General features: G+C 42.8%; 1 protein-coding gene across 1 annotated transcript; it reads right to left on the bottom strand.

Annotated features, from left to right (window-relative positions):
• Nucleotides 1-790: 790 nt before the first annotated feature.
• Nucleotides 791-9,739, bottom strand: ITPA (inosine triphosphatase). Its single transcript, XM_074230096.1, has 8 exons — nt 9,586-9,739; nt 6,473-6,530; nt 6,227-6,291; nt 5,257-5,330; nt 3,541-3,572; nt 2,999-3,114; nt 2,243-2,319; nt 791-996 (listed from the first exon to the last, which is right to left on the bottom strand). The coding sequence occupies exons 1-8, from the start codon at nt 9,649-9,651 to the stop codon at nt 849-851; spliced, it is 636 nt and encodes a 211-aa protein (XP_074086197.1). The 5' UTR covers nt 9,652-9,739; the 3' UTR covers nt 791-848.
• Between the last annotated feature and the right edge of the window lie 10,435 nt (nt 9,740-20,174).

Raw genomic sequence — 20,174 nt, 5'->3', positions numbered from 1 at the left:
CTGGCCTAGAGCACCGCAAAGATGGAGGAGTCGGGGCCGAGAACCCAGGGGCGAGAACTGCGGTCTCCTGCGGTCCGGCCCAGGGCTGGGAAGGGGACTCGGGGCTGAGCAGTGTGGATTTTCTTTTGATAAAAGAGTCACCGCTTGGAAGAGAAATCATTTCCTTGATTGTGTAAGGAACTCACTGTGAGCGTTGCAGAGAATAAAGCTTCTGTTTCTACACTTCTACCCGAAGCCTCCCTTCTCCCTTCAGTTTCCGGCCCCATTTGGGGGGAAGCCCAGGGCCACCCTCAAGCTGTGCCTATGCTAAAAGGGGCTTGGGGGGAAGGGATGGGGTGGGGCTTCTTGGAGGAAGCAGACTTTCACTTAGGCCTGGAGGATCAGCACTTCGGCCAACTTGGGGGGAGTATCCAGCCCTCTCACTCCATCATCTCCATCATGTGCCTGAGCAGCTGTTATCCAGCCAGTCCTTAAAAGCCTCCAACTTCACATACTTGGGCCAAATTGTGTTGACTAATTTTGCCAGACTCATTACTCCCACCTCTGCCTTTGGGAACAGGCAGAAATGGCTTATTTAATAATCCCTTTTCTCCACAACAGTCTTTTGGAAGAGAATCCTATCCAGATCCTCCCACATTCTCCAACTAAGCATCCCCAGTTCCTTCCATTATTTGGCTTGGCCTCTTTGGTCAATGCCCTTTCTTAAATGTGCCATCCCAAGACTGAACACAGTATTCCTAAATGTGATTTCTCAGAAGATGTTTGACAGACACACCAACGCAGAACGGAGGCCAATTAAATACTTTATGAGTGCTCACTTCTCCCTCCAAGCTGGTCTCAGGCATCCTTCATGCTGTCCCATCCCCCTCGCCCCGCTGCGGCACTCCCTCAGGGACCCTTGGGGGGCCTGGCTGCAGGAAGTAGTCCTGGAGCTCGTGGAGGGCTCGGAATCGGTGAGAGATGGTGTTCTTTACGGCTTTGGGCAACTCCGCATACCTAGAGCAAGGGGGAAAGGAGACCGCAGATACGTTAAAAAACTTTCAGGTTGACAAAGTGCTCCTTAACAACCCCACATCCTTGGTAGGGCAAGGATCATTTCCCCCACTTCACAGAAGCTCTGAGAAGCTGATACTGGAAGTAGGATTTGAACCCATCACCAGACTTCAAGTCCATCCCACCATACCACACTTTGATTCAGGAGATGCAGCTAAGACAAGAAAACTGAATTTTGTTTCAAATTCCTTTTCCCACTTGAATTAGCTTATTAAGTGCTCTTCATATCCAAATTATTAAATAGAATCCTCTAGCAGCAAGGCTCATTGGGGTTGAATAGAAATCTGGGTTTGTTAACTGCAGGTTTAAACACTGCTTGGGCCTGCCTGGGCCTGGGGTGGGTGGGTGCTGTGCTTCAGGACAAAGATGGGTGTGAGGGCCTTCTTACCAAATTGGACTTGGGGGGGGGAAAGGACTTTAAAACAATGGAATCAGTTCATCTAAAGACAAAACCATGGAGGACAGGCATCCTGGCAGTCAATGGCTTTATGAAACACCATAGGTGAGCTCTGAAGGAAATGGGCGCCAGGCTTTCCAAGGCTACCCACACCTGATTTCACAGCCCTACAGCCAGTCCTCAGGAAGCACAATTGCCAAAGCCAATTTACAATCTTCCTTGAATCATTAGCAACATTTAGAATAATACAAGCCTGGGGGCAGCTAGGTGGCAGTGGATAAAGCACTGGCCCTGGAGTCAGGAGTACCGGAGTTCAAATCTGGTCTCAGACACTTAATAATTACCTAGCTGTGTGGCCTTGGACAAACCACTTAACCCCATTGCCTTGCCAAAAAAAAAAAAATACAAGCCTGGGTCCTAGCACCAGATTTTCCTGACTAGAGTGACCTCTTACAAAATGTTAAAAACCTTTTAGATGTCTTTTTTTAACCATCTCTGAAAATGATTAAATGATCAATATCTAAGATCCTTCTTAATTCTGATATTTTGAAACCATAACACTCACATACAAGGGAAATCAATCTGCAAGAGTGAGGGATCACGATTATTAAAAGTTAGGGATGCCCAGAGTGTTAAATAGGGCCCTTAAGACACCTCTCTGCCCTACCACTCAAGACACTCCTTTCTATCCCTGAGCCAACAGAAAAGCCAGGAATCTGCTTAGATCTCCAAAGACAACATCCTCTTCCTCCTTTTTTCTCCCCAATGAGGGCACTCATTATCCTTACTCACGTTTGCTCATAGCCATCAGGTTGGAAACAAGGATCCCAACCAAAGTCCCGACAACCTCGAGGTTCCACAATCTGGCCCTAGGGCAGGAAAACAAGAAGGAGAAAAGTGAGCCCCCAGGTCCCCTAACTGTTACTAGGAGCCCAGCAAGAGCCTCTGATGGAGGAAGCTCCTCCTTCCCTGCAAGAGCCCTAGGTGGTCAGCTCCTCTGTCCTGTCTTCCATTGTCCTCCACAGTCCAGAAGCACAACCCCATCTCACTCATGACTGTCTCTTATTCTATCCCTGTCTCTCTCCCCCTCTCTCTATTCTCACCTCTCAGCTACCATCTTTCTTGCCTTCTCTTCTGTCATCATATTTTTCTTTTCTTTCCCCATCTCTCTTGTCACTCTCTCCACCCTAGTCTATCTCCCTGTCATCTATCTCTGTCCCATGCTTTTCTTCCATCTGTTTCTGCCTCGTCTTCTCCAAGCCTTTATAACCATTGCTCTTATCTGTTCCCATCTGTCTCCCTGCTAATTCTCCATCCAAGCATCTCCCTCCATTCCCACTTTCATCTCGTTCTGTCACCATCTCTCTATCTGCTATCCAATTCCGAACCCATCTCTCCCGTTTTTTCAGCCTCACTTCCCCTTTCTAGCCTTGTGCATCCAGGGAGAACATCCCCACCTGGTGGTATGTTTGGAAATTGCTGCCAGGCTCACAGGCCATAGAGCATCACGTTGTGCCCGCCCCCCCCCCCCCTCATATGTCCACATACAAAGGTCTGGCCTTTGAACAGCTGTACGGGATCTTCTGGCCGACCAGTGCTGAGTGCGAAAGTACAGAGGGCATAAGCTGACTTGTCTTCAAAGCCCGCCAGCAGCCGGTAGAGCCCTGAGTCAAGGGACACAGATGGTCAGAAAGCAAGAGGGTCAGCATCTGCTCCCAGGAGGAATGCCTACAGTCAAGAGGGGCCAGAATCGCGAACCTTGCATTGCTCTAAGAGCAGCCTGATGCTGAACAATGAGCCAGGCAGAGTCCCAGAGCTCAAAGGGACCCAGCATCAACCAAGCCCAGAACATCTCAGGGGGGAAACTGAGGCCCAGAGAGGGCTAGAGACTTGCCAAGGTTCACACAGCAAGCCAGGGAGTAGACCTGGGCTCAGGGATCAGACTCCAGGAGCTGTGTCTCCCAAGCCTGTCTCTCTCCCAACCCCAGTCTACTTCTCCAAGGTTCCCAAGGCCCCAGAGTCCCTAAGAGACCCTGTGAAGGGTAGCCCCCCCCCCTCACACAGCTCCCACCTTACCAACAACTACCTACCCTCAGGCTTTAACTTCTCCAGAAACCATTTTCTGCAAAACAAAGAAGAGGATCACTTGGGGAAGGAGGAGAGTGACGATCAGGAGATTCCTGCATCCATACTGAAGACCATCTGAGCCAAATGAAGCTAGGCATTGGGTCTGTTTTACACTGAAGGATGTATGACTAGATGGACATCAGGCATACAGGGAGGAAGTATTCTTAATCCCTTACTACCCCTGGGAAGCTCCTTAAGAAGAGAGGCTTGTCAATACCACTACAGGAGCTATACCCTGAAGAGATGATAATAAAGGGTAAAAATATCACTTGTACAAAAATATTCATAGCAGCCCTGTCTGTGGTGGCAAAGAATTGGAAATCAAGTAAATGTCCTTCAACTGGGGAATGGCTTAGCAAACTGTGGTATATGTATGTAATGGAACACTTGTTCTATTAGAAACCAGGAGGGATGGGAATTCAGGGAAGTATGGAAGGATTTACATGAACTGATACTAAGTGAGATGAGCAGAGCCAGAAAAACACTGTACACCCTAACAGCAACATGGGGGTGATGATCAACCTTGAAGAACTCACTCATTCCATCAGTGTAATAATCAGGGACAATGATCTACATCTGCAATGGAGAATACCATCTGTATCCAGAGAACGAACTGTGGAGTTTGAACAAGGACCAAGGACTATTAACTAATTTAGGAAAAAAAAACCTGATATCTTATTGTCTGATCTTGCTATCTCTTATACTTTGTTTCTTCCTTAAGGATATGATTTCTCTCTCATTACATTCAATTTGGATCAATGTATACTATGGAAACAATGTAAAGACTGGTAAACTGTCTTCTGTGGGGGGTGGGGGGGAGGGAAGATCAGGGGAAAAAAATGTAAAACTCAAAATAAATAAAATCTTAAAAAAAAAAAAAAAAGAAGAGAGGCTTGTCTTATTTCATCTTGGCCCCCTCAAAGCAAGGCCTTGCCCAGAGCAGGCATTTCAGGAGCATTTGTTGAGCTGAGTTGTCCCTAAGCTGGGCCAGTCTCCCTGAAGCCCAGGAAGGCTGCAGCATCTCTCCATTCTTCAAGCCTTCCCCCTACCCATCATTGATCACTACATCAGGGCAGAAGGTAACAAGGCAGGCTTCACAGAGGAAGGATGTGCCAAAGGTCACCCAGGGAATCAGAGGAAGAGCTGAGATGAGAACCCAGGCATCTTAACATCCAGTCCCAGGAGAGATATTATAGATGGCAGACTCAGGTTCAGAGGTTCCCTGGGGAGTCCCAATCACTACTAGGAGACTCTCAACCATGCATTCACATGGTGGTGGAGGACAACTAGACATACCTAGGGCTTTTTCTTGGCAAGGATCCTAGCTGTTTCCTAATAATCTTAATCATTAGCATTTATATAGTGCCACCTGCCAGGAAAATCTAGCCCCAGGGGCTGGGGTAATGAACCAGATAGAGGCATAGAAAGACACCAGTTCAAAACCCAAGGAAGTCCCTTACTATTTGTGTGTGACCTTAGGCAAAGCACTTTCCTCCTGTGTACCTGGGAGAGCTTGGACTTGGGGATCCCTGAGGTCCTTTCTAGCTCCACACACCTGCTAGTTATGAGAGAAATGACATACTTCTGGGAGTGGAGCTGCTGCAGAGGGGCTACCAATTCTGGTGTGGCCTCTAACAGGGTTGGCAACAAGGCTGCGTGGCAGTTTTCTGTCTACTCACATGTAGGGCCCAGGAAGGCCTCCCAGGGCATTGAAGCAGAGGCAGGTGTCCTCCACCAAGACTGGCCCCTGAACCTGCAGCACAAAGACAGCTTCCCATCACACACCCTGAAGATCCCTCCTCCCCATACACAAGTCCCTTTGGATTGATCCAGGGCTCCACCAAGAGTGAAGAGCCCTAGGGGAACCTGGAGGAACTAGCTGTAATGAAAAGAACCTCATAGAACTAGTCACCAAGAACTGAAAGGGAACATAGTGGCCATGGAACCCAGCTCCCTCCTTCTTTGGTCAAGTAAAGTGAGGCCCAGAGAAAGGAGGAGCCTTGCCCCAAGCCCCAGGGATCAGACCAAGAGGCTAGACCACCATTATCTCCCACCAGGTGGGTGAGAAATTGCTGCAGTTGTTACTATTATTCCCATTTCAGAGATGAGGTACTGACAGCCCTGCCCACAGTGATACAGCTCATCAGTGGAGAGCCAAGACCAGAAGTCAGGACTTCTGACTCCCAAACATTGGTGAATGGGACTCCAACCTGTTCTGAGGGTCACAAAGAGGTCTCCTCCAAGTGCTGTCTTCTGTGGAGATAATTTAAGCATACTCTGACAGAAAACTTAGTAGCGCTCATTCCTCAGAACAAACTTGTGAGGTAGACAAGGCAATCCTCATTCCCAATTTCAAGACTAGGAAACGGATAGAGGCAAGCTATGCCCCCCCCCCCCCAAGAATCCATCTTTGTCAGTGGAAGAACATACTCAAGAGACAGGACCTGGAGCTCCAGAGGCACAGAGGAGACACAGAGCAGAATCTGAAGGGGACAGTGAGTTCCCAATTCTGGCCCTGGTCCCAGGCACCACAGCCTTTGGACGGGCATATATGCTCAGCCTGTCTGTCTTGTTCCTAGTGACCATCTCCCTAATATCATCACTTCCCCAAGCCCTCATCCCTAGCTCCATGGCAGGACAGGACCCCACCTGTCTGGCTGCTTCCCGGCATTTCTGGATGGAAATCTCATCTGGTTCCCCTTGGTATTCTGGTACTTCTTGGAAAAACAGAGGGGGGGGGAGAGAGAGAGAGAGAGAGAGAGAGAGAGAGAGAGAGAGAGAGAGAGAGAGAGAGAGAGAGAGAGAGAGAGAGAAACATTTACACATAAAAAGAGTTACTTTCTGGGTGGGTACTGGCAAACACCATGACTTTTAAAAAATAAAATGAGCACTTACAATCAATTTTCTGTGAGACCAAATCGCAGGGGAATTTCTCTCCCAGGATCTGGATCACCTGTCCAAAGGAGAGAGAGGCTTCCTTGAGTCTCCATCTGAAAGCTGCTCCTCTCCTGCCCAAGAACCCCCAATGATTCTGTCCACCCAAGCCTAAAATCCTCTGCCCTGTTCAAGCCAGACTTTCCTTGATGCTTGGACATCATTCTGCCCAGGTCTGGCCTGCTTCAACCTCCTGGTCTCTGCTAAAAATTGTTTCCCCTTGCCTTCCTCACTGCTTCCCCAGTCTTCTCCCTCTTTCAAAGAGGAAACAGACTCAAGTTCCATTTTCTCCAGAAATATTCCACTGACCCAAGTCAGGTTAAATCATTTCAGAAAGCATTAAGTGTCCAGGATGTGCCAGGCCATGTACTGAGTGCTAGGGAGACAAAAGGCCAGAGTCACTTGGGCTCAAGAGGAGCTCCTGAGCTGGAGATTATTGAGGGGATTAAGGGGTAAAGGGACAGGCTTCCTGCAGAAGCTAGATTTCAAGGCCTTGAAGGAAGCAAAGAAGCTGGGACGTGAGAGAGGTCTGGGAACAGCCAGGAAAAATGCCCAGATCAGAGAGATGGAAAATCTAGTATGAGGAGCAGGTAGGGGGCTGGTGTTACCAAAGGAGGAGGGCTGGGGGGTGCAGCTTAGGAGGGACCTTCAGTGCAAACAGAGCATTTTACATTTGATCTTAGAGCTAAGAGGAGCCACTGGTATTGACTGAAATGGGAAGAGGCCTGATCAGACTTATGTACCTTATAGCCTGCCTCCAAATTGTCCACTCATGAAAACCAGGTTTCCTTCCAAAACCTCTTCCTCCCTGCCCCACTCTGGTCTCACTTCTCTTCCATGGAGCATGTGCTTTACAGCTGCCTCCTTCAACCAGACCTTATTTGCTTGGTCCTCCTGTGGCTCACATCTGTCTAGGATGTCATGGGAGGAGGAGGGGTCTTTTGATATGGTCTCTTTACTTTCCCTCAATTTTGAGATTCTGCAATTCTGAAATACAACCATACTAGGCATCCTTCTCCTTTGTTCCTTCTCAGATGCTGCTAGACTAAATTATAAAACCACTGCACATTTAGAGTTTCTCATCTCAAGAAATTAATATTTTGAAAATCCCTCTTATTGCTATAAAGCTATTCTTAAATTTTTTATTGATATTGTTCATTTTTAAATTACCTTCATTTTTTAATGAGTTAACACATAAAAAAGGACACAAAAGTCCCTTGTTCTGTAAGAGCAACCAATATGTCAATGAAGTCTGAGCTTATAGTCAAACCCAAAGACCTCTTACTCCTGAAAAGAAGGTGGAAGAATACATACATTTTTTTTTAGGTTTTTGCAAGGCAAATGGGGTTAAGTGGCTTGCCCAAGGCCACACAGCTAGGTAATTATTAAGTGTCTAAGACCAGATTTGAACCCAGGTACTCCTGATTCCAGGGCTGGTGCTTAATCTACTGCGCCACTTTCTCATTTCTTCCCTGGGACTAAGTGGTCATTATAACCAGGGCTCAGTTTCAGACTGGTAAATAACAGATCCCTGAATTAAGAAATGGTCATCAGGATGGTGGATGCCAGAGGAATGGAGCTAGCAGTAGAGGTGCGGTGTGGGGCAAGAGGGCAGCAGGAAAAGGGATACTCTTGGGAGTAGAGCAAGGGAAGTGGGCACCTGGAAGAAAAGCCCCAAAGGGGGGGGGGGGAAGGAAGTCAAACCACAGAGAGAAGGGAGAGAAGAGCCCAGTCTTTCCAGGCTGGGTTCCACAGTAACTTGCAACTAGGCTAACTGGCTTATCTCATCCTCCAGCCAGAACCACCTAGCTCCTCTCTGGAGGCCTTTGAAGGAAATGCTTCCCCTTCACCACACAGCCCTGGAATCAGGAGTACCTGAGTTCAAATCTGACCTCAGACACTTAATAATTACCTAGTTGTGTGGCCTTAGGCAAGCCACTTAACCCCACTGCCTTGCAAAAACCTAAAAAAAATATAGAGAGAGAAAGGGTAGCTAGGTGGTGCAGTGGATAGAGCATATACTGAGTTCAAATTCGGCCTCAGACAATCACCTAGCCCAGTGGCCTTGGGCAAGCCACTTAACCCCATTGCCTTACAAAAACAAACAAAAAAATAAAAATAAAAAAAGAGCCTCCTTCTCTAGGAATATTAACCCTGAAATGGTTTTATTGGGAATATTCCACTCACCAGCTTCTCAAAAAGCCCCTCTTCCGTCTCAGGACAAATTCTACCTCCTTGAAGAGGAATTTCCCAGTTCTTTCATTTATTAGCACCCGACTGTCCCAATAAGTGTATTTATTTGTAAAGACAATGCCTTGTGAGATGCTGTCCCCATCTTGGGGCCCTGCCTCCTGTTCCATTTCTCCCCTCTGGACATTCTCCCCATCCTCTGCTCTGGCTCCTCACCTTCCTGGCTTCCTTCCTTCCTTTCTAGTGTTTCCCATTTATTTTTAAAACTTCTTAAAATAAAGTGGGTTTTTTTAGGTTTTTGCAAGGCCATGGGGTTAAGCGGCTTGCCCAAGGCCACACGGCTGGGTCATTATCAAGTGTCTGAGGCCGCATTCGAACCCAGGTCCTCCTGACTCCAGGGCCGGTGCTCTAGTTGCACCACCTGGCCGCCCCTAAAATGAAGGTTTAATACAATAAATAAAGCACCTCCGGGCGCCAGAGGCACCAGGGCGGCAAGCACAGGCTCACGCCCGGCCCAGCTCCTTTCCGCGATCACTGTGGCGCCCTGAGGGCAGGGCCGGCCTCCGGCCCTTCCCACACGTGACCGACGCAGGGGGCCAAGGTCAGGGGCGGGGCTCCCCGGGGCTTCAATTCTGTTCATGGAAGCTCAGGTTCAGAGACTGACCCGGAAGTGCAAGAGATAGGATCTGCCCGGGTCGCGGGGCTGATCCGGGGGATGAGGGCGGGGCCTGAACCGGGGGCGGGGCCAACGAGGGAAAAAAAGACGAGGGGCGGGGCCCAGCTTCACGCCCCCCCCCAGGCCTGTGACCTCCACCACCCGCCCGTCCCTGGAAGTGAGAGAGGAGACGCAGTTCCAGCCCCCCTCCCTTTCCCGGGCCCATCACCTCTTCCAGCTTCTTAGCATTTCCGGTAACGAACACCACTTTCTTTCCCGCCAGCGACGCCGCCATCGGCTCTTCAACCCGGCCCGGTTCTCCCCTTCCAATCCGAGAGTGGCGCTGTTCCGACCAATGGGGAGGAAGCAGGCGGGTGACGGGGGCGGGCCTAACGCGACCCAATCATGACCGTCCTTCTCCACGAGCCCCGGTCCGCCGGAAACAGGAGATGAAGGACGTGCTGAGGGACCAATCAGTGCGATGCGAAGCCTTCGAGGGCTCCAGAGCTGTCCCGCTCCGCAGGGATCCACCGGAAGGCGAGCCCTCGGCGGCCGCCAGCCTGTAGCCACTGGGGGGCAGTGTGCTGCGCCGGGCCGGGCCTCAGTGCGGGCGCCACCGACACCCCCTACCCTTTTGGCCCGCCCTTCCGGGAAGCCTGCCCGGAGTTTATTCTTCTTTTTTTTTTTTTTGCTAGGCAATAGGGTTAAGTGGCTTGCCCAAGGCCACACAGCTGGGTCATTATCAAGTGACTGAGGCCGGATTTGAACCCAGGTCCTCCGGGCTCCAGGGCCGGTGCTCTATCCACTGCGCCACCTAGCCCCCCCCGTTTATTCTTACGCAACCCAACGAGCTCCCCTCGATCTGTACCCCGCTGCGGAGATCGCACCCCTTTTTTCCATTGCCGCTCGGCCTCCTTCCTGCCCCCCCACTCTCGCGGACGCCCCGGCTTTGTAGCTTAATATCCCTTAATCTCTCTCTCTCTCTCGTTGTGGTCTCCTCCATTCCATATCCATAACCAAAAAACTTAATAAAAATGTTGACAAATGGGGCGGCTAGGTGGTGCAGTGGATAGAGCACCGGCCTTGGAGTCAGGAGGACCTGGGTTCAAATCCGGTCTCAGACACTTGATAATGACCTAGCTGTGTGGCCTTGGGCAAGCCACTTAACCCCATTTGCCTGGCAAAAACCTAAAAAAAAAAATGTTGACAGCTGACCCTGGGAATTAATTTCATTTGCTGGAAGAAAAGAAAAAAAGAAGGGGGCTTTATGACTGATTGACTTTGTTGCCAGAAAAGCTGATCCAATTTTAAGTTTCCTTAGGAGAAGCATGGGGTCTAAAATGAAGAAATTGCTATTTCTATGACAGTGCCCTGGTCAGTACTGTAGAAAGAATGTTGAGGAGCTAAGGAGTAATCAGAGGAAGGCAATCCCATGTCCCTAATGATGGGGTAAACTATGGTTTGATATTGCCTAGGTAAAAATATTGATTTTAGGGGCAGCTAGGTGGTGCAGTGGATAGAGCACCAGCCCTGGAGTCAGGAGTACCTAAATTCAAATTTGGTCTCAGACAATAATTACCTAGCCATGTGGCCTTGGGCAAGTCACTTAACCCCATGGCCTTGAAAAATCTAAAAAAAATTGATTTTAGAACTTTAGAAAATGAATAAAGATCAATGAAAAAGAAAGAATATCTGGGAATCAATACATACATAAACTGTGAATCACAAGTCAATTGATAAACAAGTTTCTGGGATTGTGTAATCTACATTAGTGCTAAATTGAGATGTGTTCGTAACTATAATCATTAGGGTAGTTTGAAAACAACACTGGACTACCACTTTTGTAATCTCTGGCAGTGAATTAACTGGAAAATGAGAAACCTCCATAATATGAAATGTTTGTGATAGATAGCATTTCTGTTAAATATAACACTATGGTATTTAAATCATAAATTGGGATTTTGTGTAATATCATTTGGAAGATAGATTCAGGTGAATTGAATTAAGTTTTGGTCACATTTCAGTGAAATGTCTCTCCTAATTTGATGGTTGAGCTAAGTCAAAATTTATTGTACTGAGTGGAAGATTCCCAATAAAACCATTTCAGCATTAATATTCCTAGTGAAGTCCTCTCAGGTTGAAGAAATATTAAAGAAAGAACAAACTATTATTCTTAAACTATTTCTAGAAGAAAGCCCCTTGAATTCCAAAGAGGTGGTTCACTCTCATAACTTTTGATAAGACTATTTCTACTGACTATTAGAAGGTTAGTAGACTTTTCCCTTGAGAAAACCTTGCATTCCAAAGAAGTTCATAAGCCTCCTCTTTAATGATTAGACTGTTTCTAGACCTTGTGTTCCAAAACAAGTTACATTATTTCAATAAAATAGTTATAATCCTGAAGGTTATTCTCACCATCTGGATGGAGAGGTAATATTTTATGAAAGCCTTTCCATTCTTTTTTTTGTTCCTGGAGTAGATTTTTCAAGAGTACAATGTAACTCTGAAGGCTAACCAATGAATCAACAAAGAGGGAGGACAAGGAGGAGGAGGAGATTGTGTTAGGCCATATAACCTTGCTTGACTGTCAACTTGGGGCAGCTCCTTGATCTTCACTATCTTTGTGAAACTTGGATTGTGCTCTTTCCTCGAGAAAAGTCAAAATAAACTTTTTTTTTTTGCTCAGATGAGTCTTTATTTTTTAAAGTGCATTTTTATCCCATACTTGGCATCAAAAGTTTAGAAGCTAAGAATACAAAGAAAGGTTCATCTACCTTAGTTTACTGAGAATGCATTTAATTAAATCACAAAGTTTTCAGAATTTAAACAGTAAGATTACTACTAGGAACAAATTCATAAATGAGAACATTGGAAAATTAAAATTTGCACTTTTGAACACAAAAAGAATACGTGAGTTAAGAAATTTAAGAACGTTGTAAATTACATTTTGAAAGGGATTTCAAATTATATTGGTAAAGACTTGGAATTCATAAAATTATTTGTCGAGTCCGGAGGAGGGAACCCAGGCCGACATCAATATGATGCATAAGCTGGTTCGTTTATTGATCACAGGATACATACTTTTATACTCCACATTTACGTAACCAATTACATAAGCGTTTTAGCAAGCATTTTTTTCACATGCATACCTTGTGTATGTCTTAGGTGATTGTTTTGAGAACCAAACAGTGTTCTGATAAACAGAGAGAAGATTGTTTTGAGAACCAAACAGTGATTTGATAAACAGAGTGCAGAAGGTAATTTTCTCAGAATGCGCTATCTATCTGAGCCTGGGAATACACCTCCTTAGCTCAGACATGCAGCTACTCCCTTGTCTAAGCTCTGAAGCACATCTTGCTTGTTAAAGCACATAACTATTTCTGTGTTAACCCTTCATAGCTCTTAGCCTGGAATACATATGACACAATTATTAACTGAGTTACAATTAAAATCTTATACAGAAAAAGATTTTTAGAAAATCTAGTCATAGATCTTTGAGAGTTTAGTATGTTGCAAAATTTAAACAGATTAAAAAAGGAAAACTTTTATATAAGAATAAGATGTAATCCATAAGTATGGTATCTATACAAAGATATATATATATATATATACACATATATGCCTATATTATTAAAAATAGCATTTATATGTGAGTCAATTTGGAGATTTAATTTGACATTATTTGTAGTGATAAAGGTAAAGTCACAGAAAAATACATTATCATCATGTTTTAATAGTCTTCTGTGTTCTGTAGGAAAAATCTTAGATTATTCTCTGGTTGTTACCTGGGAAAGTTAGCCACATCCTGCTAGCAAAAGAAAGCAAATCAGTTAGGTCTCTTCAGACCAGAAAAGCAGATATAAAATGTTGTCTTTGTTTACCACTTGTTTATAAAAGGTAATATATTAGAAATTATTTTGTTATAGGTCCAAATTTGGTTTAATTTAATTAATTTGATTAATTTGTTATTGGCATTAAAACTAAGTGGGAAATATGCATGGATTTGAAATTTGTTAATTGGATGCCTAGTATTGGGCAAACAATTTATATGTTAACTGTTATTATTTCCTGTCTTAAGAATAAGTGCTTCCCAGACAAAACCACTGTAACCAATATCAAAAGAATTGTAGAAAACTGGAAAACAATCTTTACAACTAATGTTTCTGACAAAGGACTCATTTCTAAAATATACAGAGAACTGAGTTAAATTTGAAAAAAAAAAGCCATTCCCCAATTGACAAATGTTCAAAGGATATGCAAAGGCAATTTACAGATGAGGAGATCAAAGCAATCCATAGTCATAATTGCTCTAAATCATTACTTATTAGACAAATACAAATTAAAGCTTCTCTGAGGTACCACCTCACACCTCTCAGACTGGCCAATATGACCAGAAAGGATAATGATCATTGTTGGATGGGTTGTGGGAAATCTGGGACACTAATACATTGTTGGTGGAGCTATGAACTTAGCCAACCTTTCTGGAGAGCAGTCTGAAGCTATGCCCAAAGGGCAACAAAAATGTTTATACCCTTTCATCCAGCAATACCACTACTGGGTCTATACCTTAAAGAGATGATGAAAAAGGGTAAAAACATCACTTATACAAAAGTATTCATAGCAGCCTTGTTTGTGGTGGCAAAGAATTGGAAATCAAGTAAATGTCCTTCAGTTGGGGAATGGCTTAGCAAACTGTGGTTTACGTATGTCATGGAACACTATTTTTCTATTAGAAACCGAGAGGGACCTAGAGAATCCCAAGAAATCATCTAAAAAAACTACTGGAAACAATTAGCAATTTTAGCAGAGTTGCAGGTTATAAAATAAACCCTCATAAATCCTCAACTTTTCTATATATGTCTAGCAAGAAACAGCAGGAAGAGCTAGAAAGAGAAATCCCATTCAAAGTAACCTCAGACAATATAAAATATTTGGGAGTCTATTTGCCAAGACAGACTCAGAATCTTTTTGAAAACAATTATAAAACACTTCTCACACAAATTAAATTAGATTTAAATAACTGGGCAAATATCAACTGCTCATGGATAGGTAGAGCTAATATAATAAAAATGACAATTCTGCCAAAACTACACTATCTGTTTAGTGCCCTACCAATCAAAATTCCAAAAAATTACTTTAATGAGTTAGAAAAAAATTGTAAGTAAATTCATATGGAGAAATAAAAAGTCAAAACTGTCAGAAGCTTAATGGAAAAAAGTGCAAAAGAAGGTGGCTTAGCCCTACCTGATCTAAAATTATATTATAAAGCATCAGTCATCAAAACTGTTTGGTATTGGCTAAGAAATAGAGTGGTGGACCAGTGGAATAGACTAGGTGTAAAAGCAGGAGATGATTATAGTAATCTGCTGTTTGATAAACCCAAAGAGTCTGGCCATTGGGATAAAAACTCCCTCTTTGATAAAAATTGCTGGGAAAATTGGAAGTTAGTATGGAAGAAACTTAGATTAGACCAACACCTCACACCCTTTACCAAGATAAGATCCAAGTGGTTACAGGACATAGACATCAAAAACAATACTATAAGCAAATTAGAAGATCAAGGACTAGTCTACCTGTCAGATCTATGGAAAGGGGAACACTTTATGACTAAGGAAGAGTTGGAGAACATCACCAAAAACCAATTAGATGATTTCGATTACATTAAATTAAAAAGCTTTTGCACAGATAAAACCAATGTAACCAAGATCAAAAGAAATGTAGTAAATTGGGAAATGATCTTTACAACTAATGATTCTGACAAAGGACTCATTTCTAAAATGTATAGAGAACTGAGTCATATTTTTAAAACAAAAAGCCATTCCCCAATTGACAAATGGTCAAAGGATATGCAAAGGCAATTTACAGATGAGGAGATCAAAGTAATCCATAGCCATATGAAAAAATGCTCTAAATCATTATTAGAGAAATGCAAATTAAAGCTTCCCTGAGGTACCACCTCACACCTCTCAGATTGGCCAGTATGACCAGGAAGGATAATGATCATTGTTGGAAGGGATGTGGGAAATCTGGGACACTATTAAACTGTTGGTGGAGATACGAATTCATCCAACCCTTCTGGAGAGCTATTTGGAACTATGCCCAAAGGGCAACAAAAATGTACATACCCTTTGACCCAGCAATACCACTACTGGGTCTATACCCTGAAGAGATGAGGAAAAAGGGTAAAGACATCACTTGTACAAAAATATTTATAGCAGCCCTGTTTGTGGTGGCAAAGAATTGGAAATCTAGTAAATGTCCTTCAATTGGGGAATGGCTTAGCAAACTGTGGTATATGTATGTAATGGAACACTATTGTTCTATTAGAAACCAGGAGGGACGGGATTTCAGGGAAACCTGGAGAGATTTGCATGAACTGATGCTGAGTGAGATGAGCAGAATCAGAAAAACATTGTACACCCTAACAGCAACATGGGAGTGATGTTCAAGCTTGAAGGATTTGCTCATTCCATCAGTGCAACAATCGGGAGCAATTTTGGGCTGTCTGCAAAGAAGAGTACCATCTGTATCCAGATAAGGAGCTGTGGAGTTTGAACAAAGTACAAGGACTATTCCCTTTAATTTAGAAAAAAAAAAACCAGATAGCTTATTGTCTGATCTTATTACCTCTTAGACTTTTCTTTAAGGATATGATTTCTCTTTCATCACACCCAATTTGGATCAAGGTACAACATGGAAACAAAGTAAAGACTAACAGAGTGCATTCTGTGGGGGGGGAGGGGGGAGGGAAGCAAGATTGGGGGAAAAATATAAAGCTCAATATCTTTAATAAAAAAGAAATTTAAATTAAAAAAAAAAAAGAAAGAAACCAGGAGGGACGGGAATTCAGGGAAGCCTGGAGGGATTTGCATGAACTGATGCTGAGTGAGATGAGCAGAACCAAAAAAACACTGTACACCCTAACAGCAACATGGGAGTGATGTTCAAGCTTAAAGGACTCGCTCATTCCATCAGTACAGCTGTCTGCAATGGAGAATACCATCTGTATCCAGAGAAACAACTGTGGAGCTTGAACAAAGACCAAGCACTATTACCTTTAATTTAGGAGAAAAAAAAAGTGATATCTTATTGTCTGATCTTGCTATCTGTTATACTTTATGTTTCTTCCTTAAGGATATGATTTCTCTCTCATCACATTCAATTTGGATCAATGTGTACCATGGAAACAACATAAAGACTGGCAAATTGCCTTCTATGGGGGAGGGAAGTAAGATTAGGGGAAAAATTGTAAAACTCAAAATAAATAAAACCTTTAAGAAAAGGAAAATAAAGAATAAGTGCTTCCTATATAATAATTTTATATGAGTTTTTTAAAAATGTGAATGTATATTTATCAATGACAAGAAAAATGATTTTACATGTGTCTAAACATATTGGAGTCACTTTATGTTTGTTTCAAGTAATAATAATTCTTGAGTTATAATGTGCAAACTGGTAAACTTGCACAAGTTATGTTTTTTACAATGTAAATATTATTATAGAGTATGAGCTGAAAGAAACTAAAAGAAAAATTAGTGGAAAAATGTTTTAAATCAGCTATGTTATTTATCAACCTTTCTTTTGTAACTGCCTGGATTGTTTCATCTTTGCCTAAAGTTAAGAAGTATTATATTACAGCTATTTGTTAGCAATTATGAAAAGGTAAATTGATGGAACTTATTGTTATAATGCTTTAACTTATAGAATGGATGGGTGAGCATATAGGGACAACAAATCCAGCTCCCCTTCTCTGTCATTTCAGTAAGGGGAAAGGTCAACAAGCCCTGGGAAATCAGGCAATTTCTATATAGTGAACCTGACTTACCTAAGATCTGTAGGCTCCTGTCTAAATATAATAATGATTTCTCATGATTTTGTCTTATACAAGACATCTTTAAACTTAAGAAAAATAAGTAGAGTGTTATATTTATATAAATATATGTATATATATTTAATGGTAGTCATACATTTATATATATATATATATATATATACACACACACATATAAAAGTATATATAGTTATATGTTTGCCTACTACTAAAACTTCTATTGCTTATTGCAACCCATGAGAGAAAAATATCTATCTAGCCTTATGCTATATAACTGGTGAAATTTGCTATTTGGGATTAAAAAACCTTTGCAACTATGATAAATTTTAATAAATATATTATTATTATTATTATTATTATTATTATTATCATTATTATTTTTGTGAGGTAATGGGGTTAAGTGGCTTGCCCAAGGCACACAGCTAGGTAATTATTAAGTGTCTGAGGCCCCATTTGAACTCAGGTACTCCTGACTCCAGGGCTAGTGTTCTATCCACTGTGCCACCTAGCCGCCCCAATTTTAATAAATATAATAAATTTTACTCTATGGTTTACTTTAGGTACTTTGATGAATCATTAAGTCAGGAATCACCATTCAGAAGGATTGCTACAAGTAAAGTCACAAGCTACTCAGAAAATGAAATCCTAAATAGCACAGGCAAAAGGTAATCTCTGGAAAGCAGGTCCACCAGAGGGATAATCTTTGGTCCTAGTTCAAGAGAGGTTCCTTCTAGCTCAGCTTCCATAGTGTGGTCCTCTGAAAAGGAGTGTCTCTCACTTGGTTATTTCTGAAACCTGGCTAGGAGGGAAACATATTGTGATTGTATGATTGCCACCTATGGTAGCTGAAGTCAAATGGAGTTAAAGATGTTTGATCCTACTGGATATATGCTGAATAACAAGAGTTAAGTTGACTTTGTTTTAATCACATCCCAACTTTTTCTCTCTTTAACAGATTTCCACAATTGGAACCAGTAGCAAATGAAAGACATGGATGCATGCCCAATATGACATGGTACTACAGTGATCCCCTACATACTGAAATGACTAATGCTGCCTGGATTAGGAAACTACCCCATGATAGATGCTAGATATATTGAACCAACAACCAATGACCAAAGTCATGAAATATTGCTTCATTATCCACACTTCCCTGAATTACTGTTGTTCTTCCTCTTGTTAGTGTTTTTTTTGTTTTGTTTTGTTTTGTTTTAGGTTTTTGCAAGGCAAACAGGGTTAAGTGGCTTGCCCAAGGCCACACAGCTAGGTAATTATTAAGTGTCTCATACCGGATTTGAACCCAGGTACTCCTGACTCCAAGGCCGGTGCTTTATCCACTACGCCACCTAGCCGCCCCTCTTGCTATTGTTGTATGTGAATATATACATTATAAACAACTCCCAATAATTTGGACTCTTACCTGAGTACACTGTGGAGAAGAAAGAATGCATGGATTCAGAAGGTTCATGAGAATTTTGTCTCCCCAAGATCCTTCCCTAAATGGGGTTTCTGGCTTTTGTCCTTACTGTCTCTGATACTCCATCCTGATCATTCTTGATAATTTTCTATTTCCTGCTTAATCTTTTTTTTTTACCTTTTTGCAAGGCAAATGGGGTTAAGTGGCTTGCCCAAGGCCACACAGCTAGGTAATTATTAAGTGTCTGAGACAAGATTTGAACCCAGGTACTCCTGACTCCAGGGGCTGTGCTTTATCCAGTATACCACCTAGCTGCCCCTTGCCTGTTTAAACTTGATAATTTTCTATTTTCTATTTAATCTCATTTTAAAATTTGTCTCCTCCAAGCTACAGGTCATACACCTCCATTGAGGGACCAGAACCCACTACCAGCCTCTGTTCTTGGACATCAGTGATCCTTCCCAAAGGTACCTGTCCCTGTTCCTTTACCCTGCTATGGCCCATCCAATAATTGTGACATATACTTCCCCTACCTCCTTCCTTGCTGAAGTAAGAGTATTAGGAGAATTGGGGATGGGCAAAGGGATTTATTCTTTTTCAGTATAGATACCAGGAACTGTCTGTGGAAATTGCCTAAGTGAATATCTGATTCATTGCTCTCCTAGAGGAATAGCAAATCCAACACTTGTCCTATATCCCAGAAATTGCTAAAGTAAGCTCCAAGGGGTGTAAAGAGGAACCCACTTTCCTCATGTCCTTTCATGACAGATCCTTCTTGCCCCCTTACATTACTATTTTCTTATTCCTTAGCCTGTCAGCCTATAATCCCACTCTACTCAACATTCTGGTCTCTCTAGCTTATCTGCTAACTCAAATCAAGATCTTTCCCATTCATCCTTTAATTCCCATTTCTTGATAGGACTGTCACTGTTTGGATTGGCAGTGTCTTTAGGACATGTAGTCCATTCTCTTTTTTTTATGTATTTTTTTCATCCATATGCACATGTATATTTCCAAGTTACAAAATTTCCTTCCACCCTCACTTTCCACCCCACTCCCCTCAGTAGCTAAGAGTCAGGTTAGCATTGTACAGACCTATTTTTTTTAGGTTTTTGCAAGGCAATGGGGTTAAATGGATTGCCCAAGGCACACAGCTAGGTAATTATTAAGTGTCTGAAACCACATTTGAACTCAGGTACTCCTGACTCCATGGCCAGTGCTCTATTGCCTTGCCACCTAGCCGCCCTCAGACCTATTTTTGATAAACATATTTACAGATTAATCATTTTCGGTACAAGGAATTAGGATTAAGGGAAAGAGATACATTAAAGATAATTTGTATAAAGTGTTCATCAGATTCTGAAGGGTTGGTTTCTTTTTTTGTTTTATTTTTCTTCCTTGGATGAGAATAACATTGTCCATAGCTGATCGATCTGATACAATTATCCTAGATCTCTGAACTGCTGAGAGGAGCTGCTTCCATCAAGGTTGATCATCTCACAGTATTATTGTTAATGTTACCTTGGTTCTGCCTCCTTCACTCGGCATCAGTTTATGTAATTCTTTCCAT

This window comes from Macrotis lagotis, chromosome 3 (genome assembly GCF_037893015.1).
Source record: "Macrotis lagotis isolate mMagLag1 chromosome 3, bilby.v1.9.chrom.fasta, whole genome shotgun sequence".
Taxonomy (NCBI): domain Eukaryota; kingdom Metazoa; phylum Chordata; class Mammalia; order Peramelemorphia; family Peramelidae; genus Macrotis; species Macrotis lagotis.
This window is presented reverse-complemented; position numbering and strand designations above follow the sequence as displayed.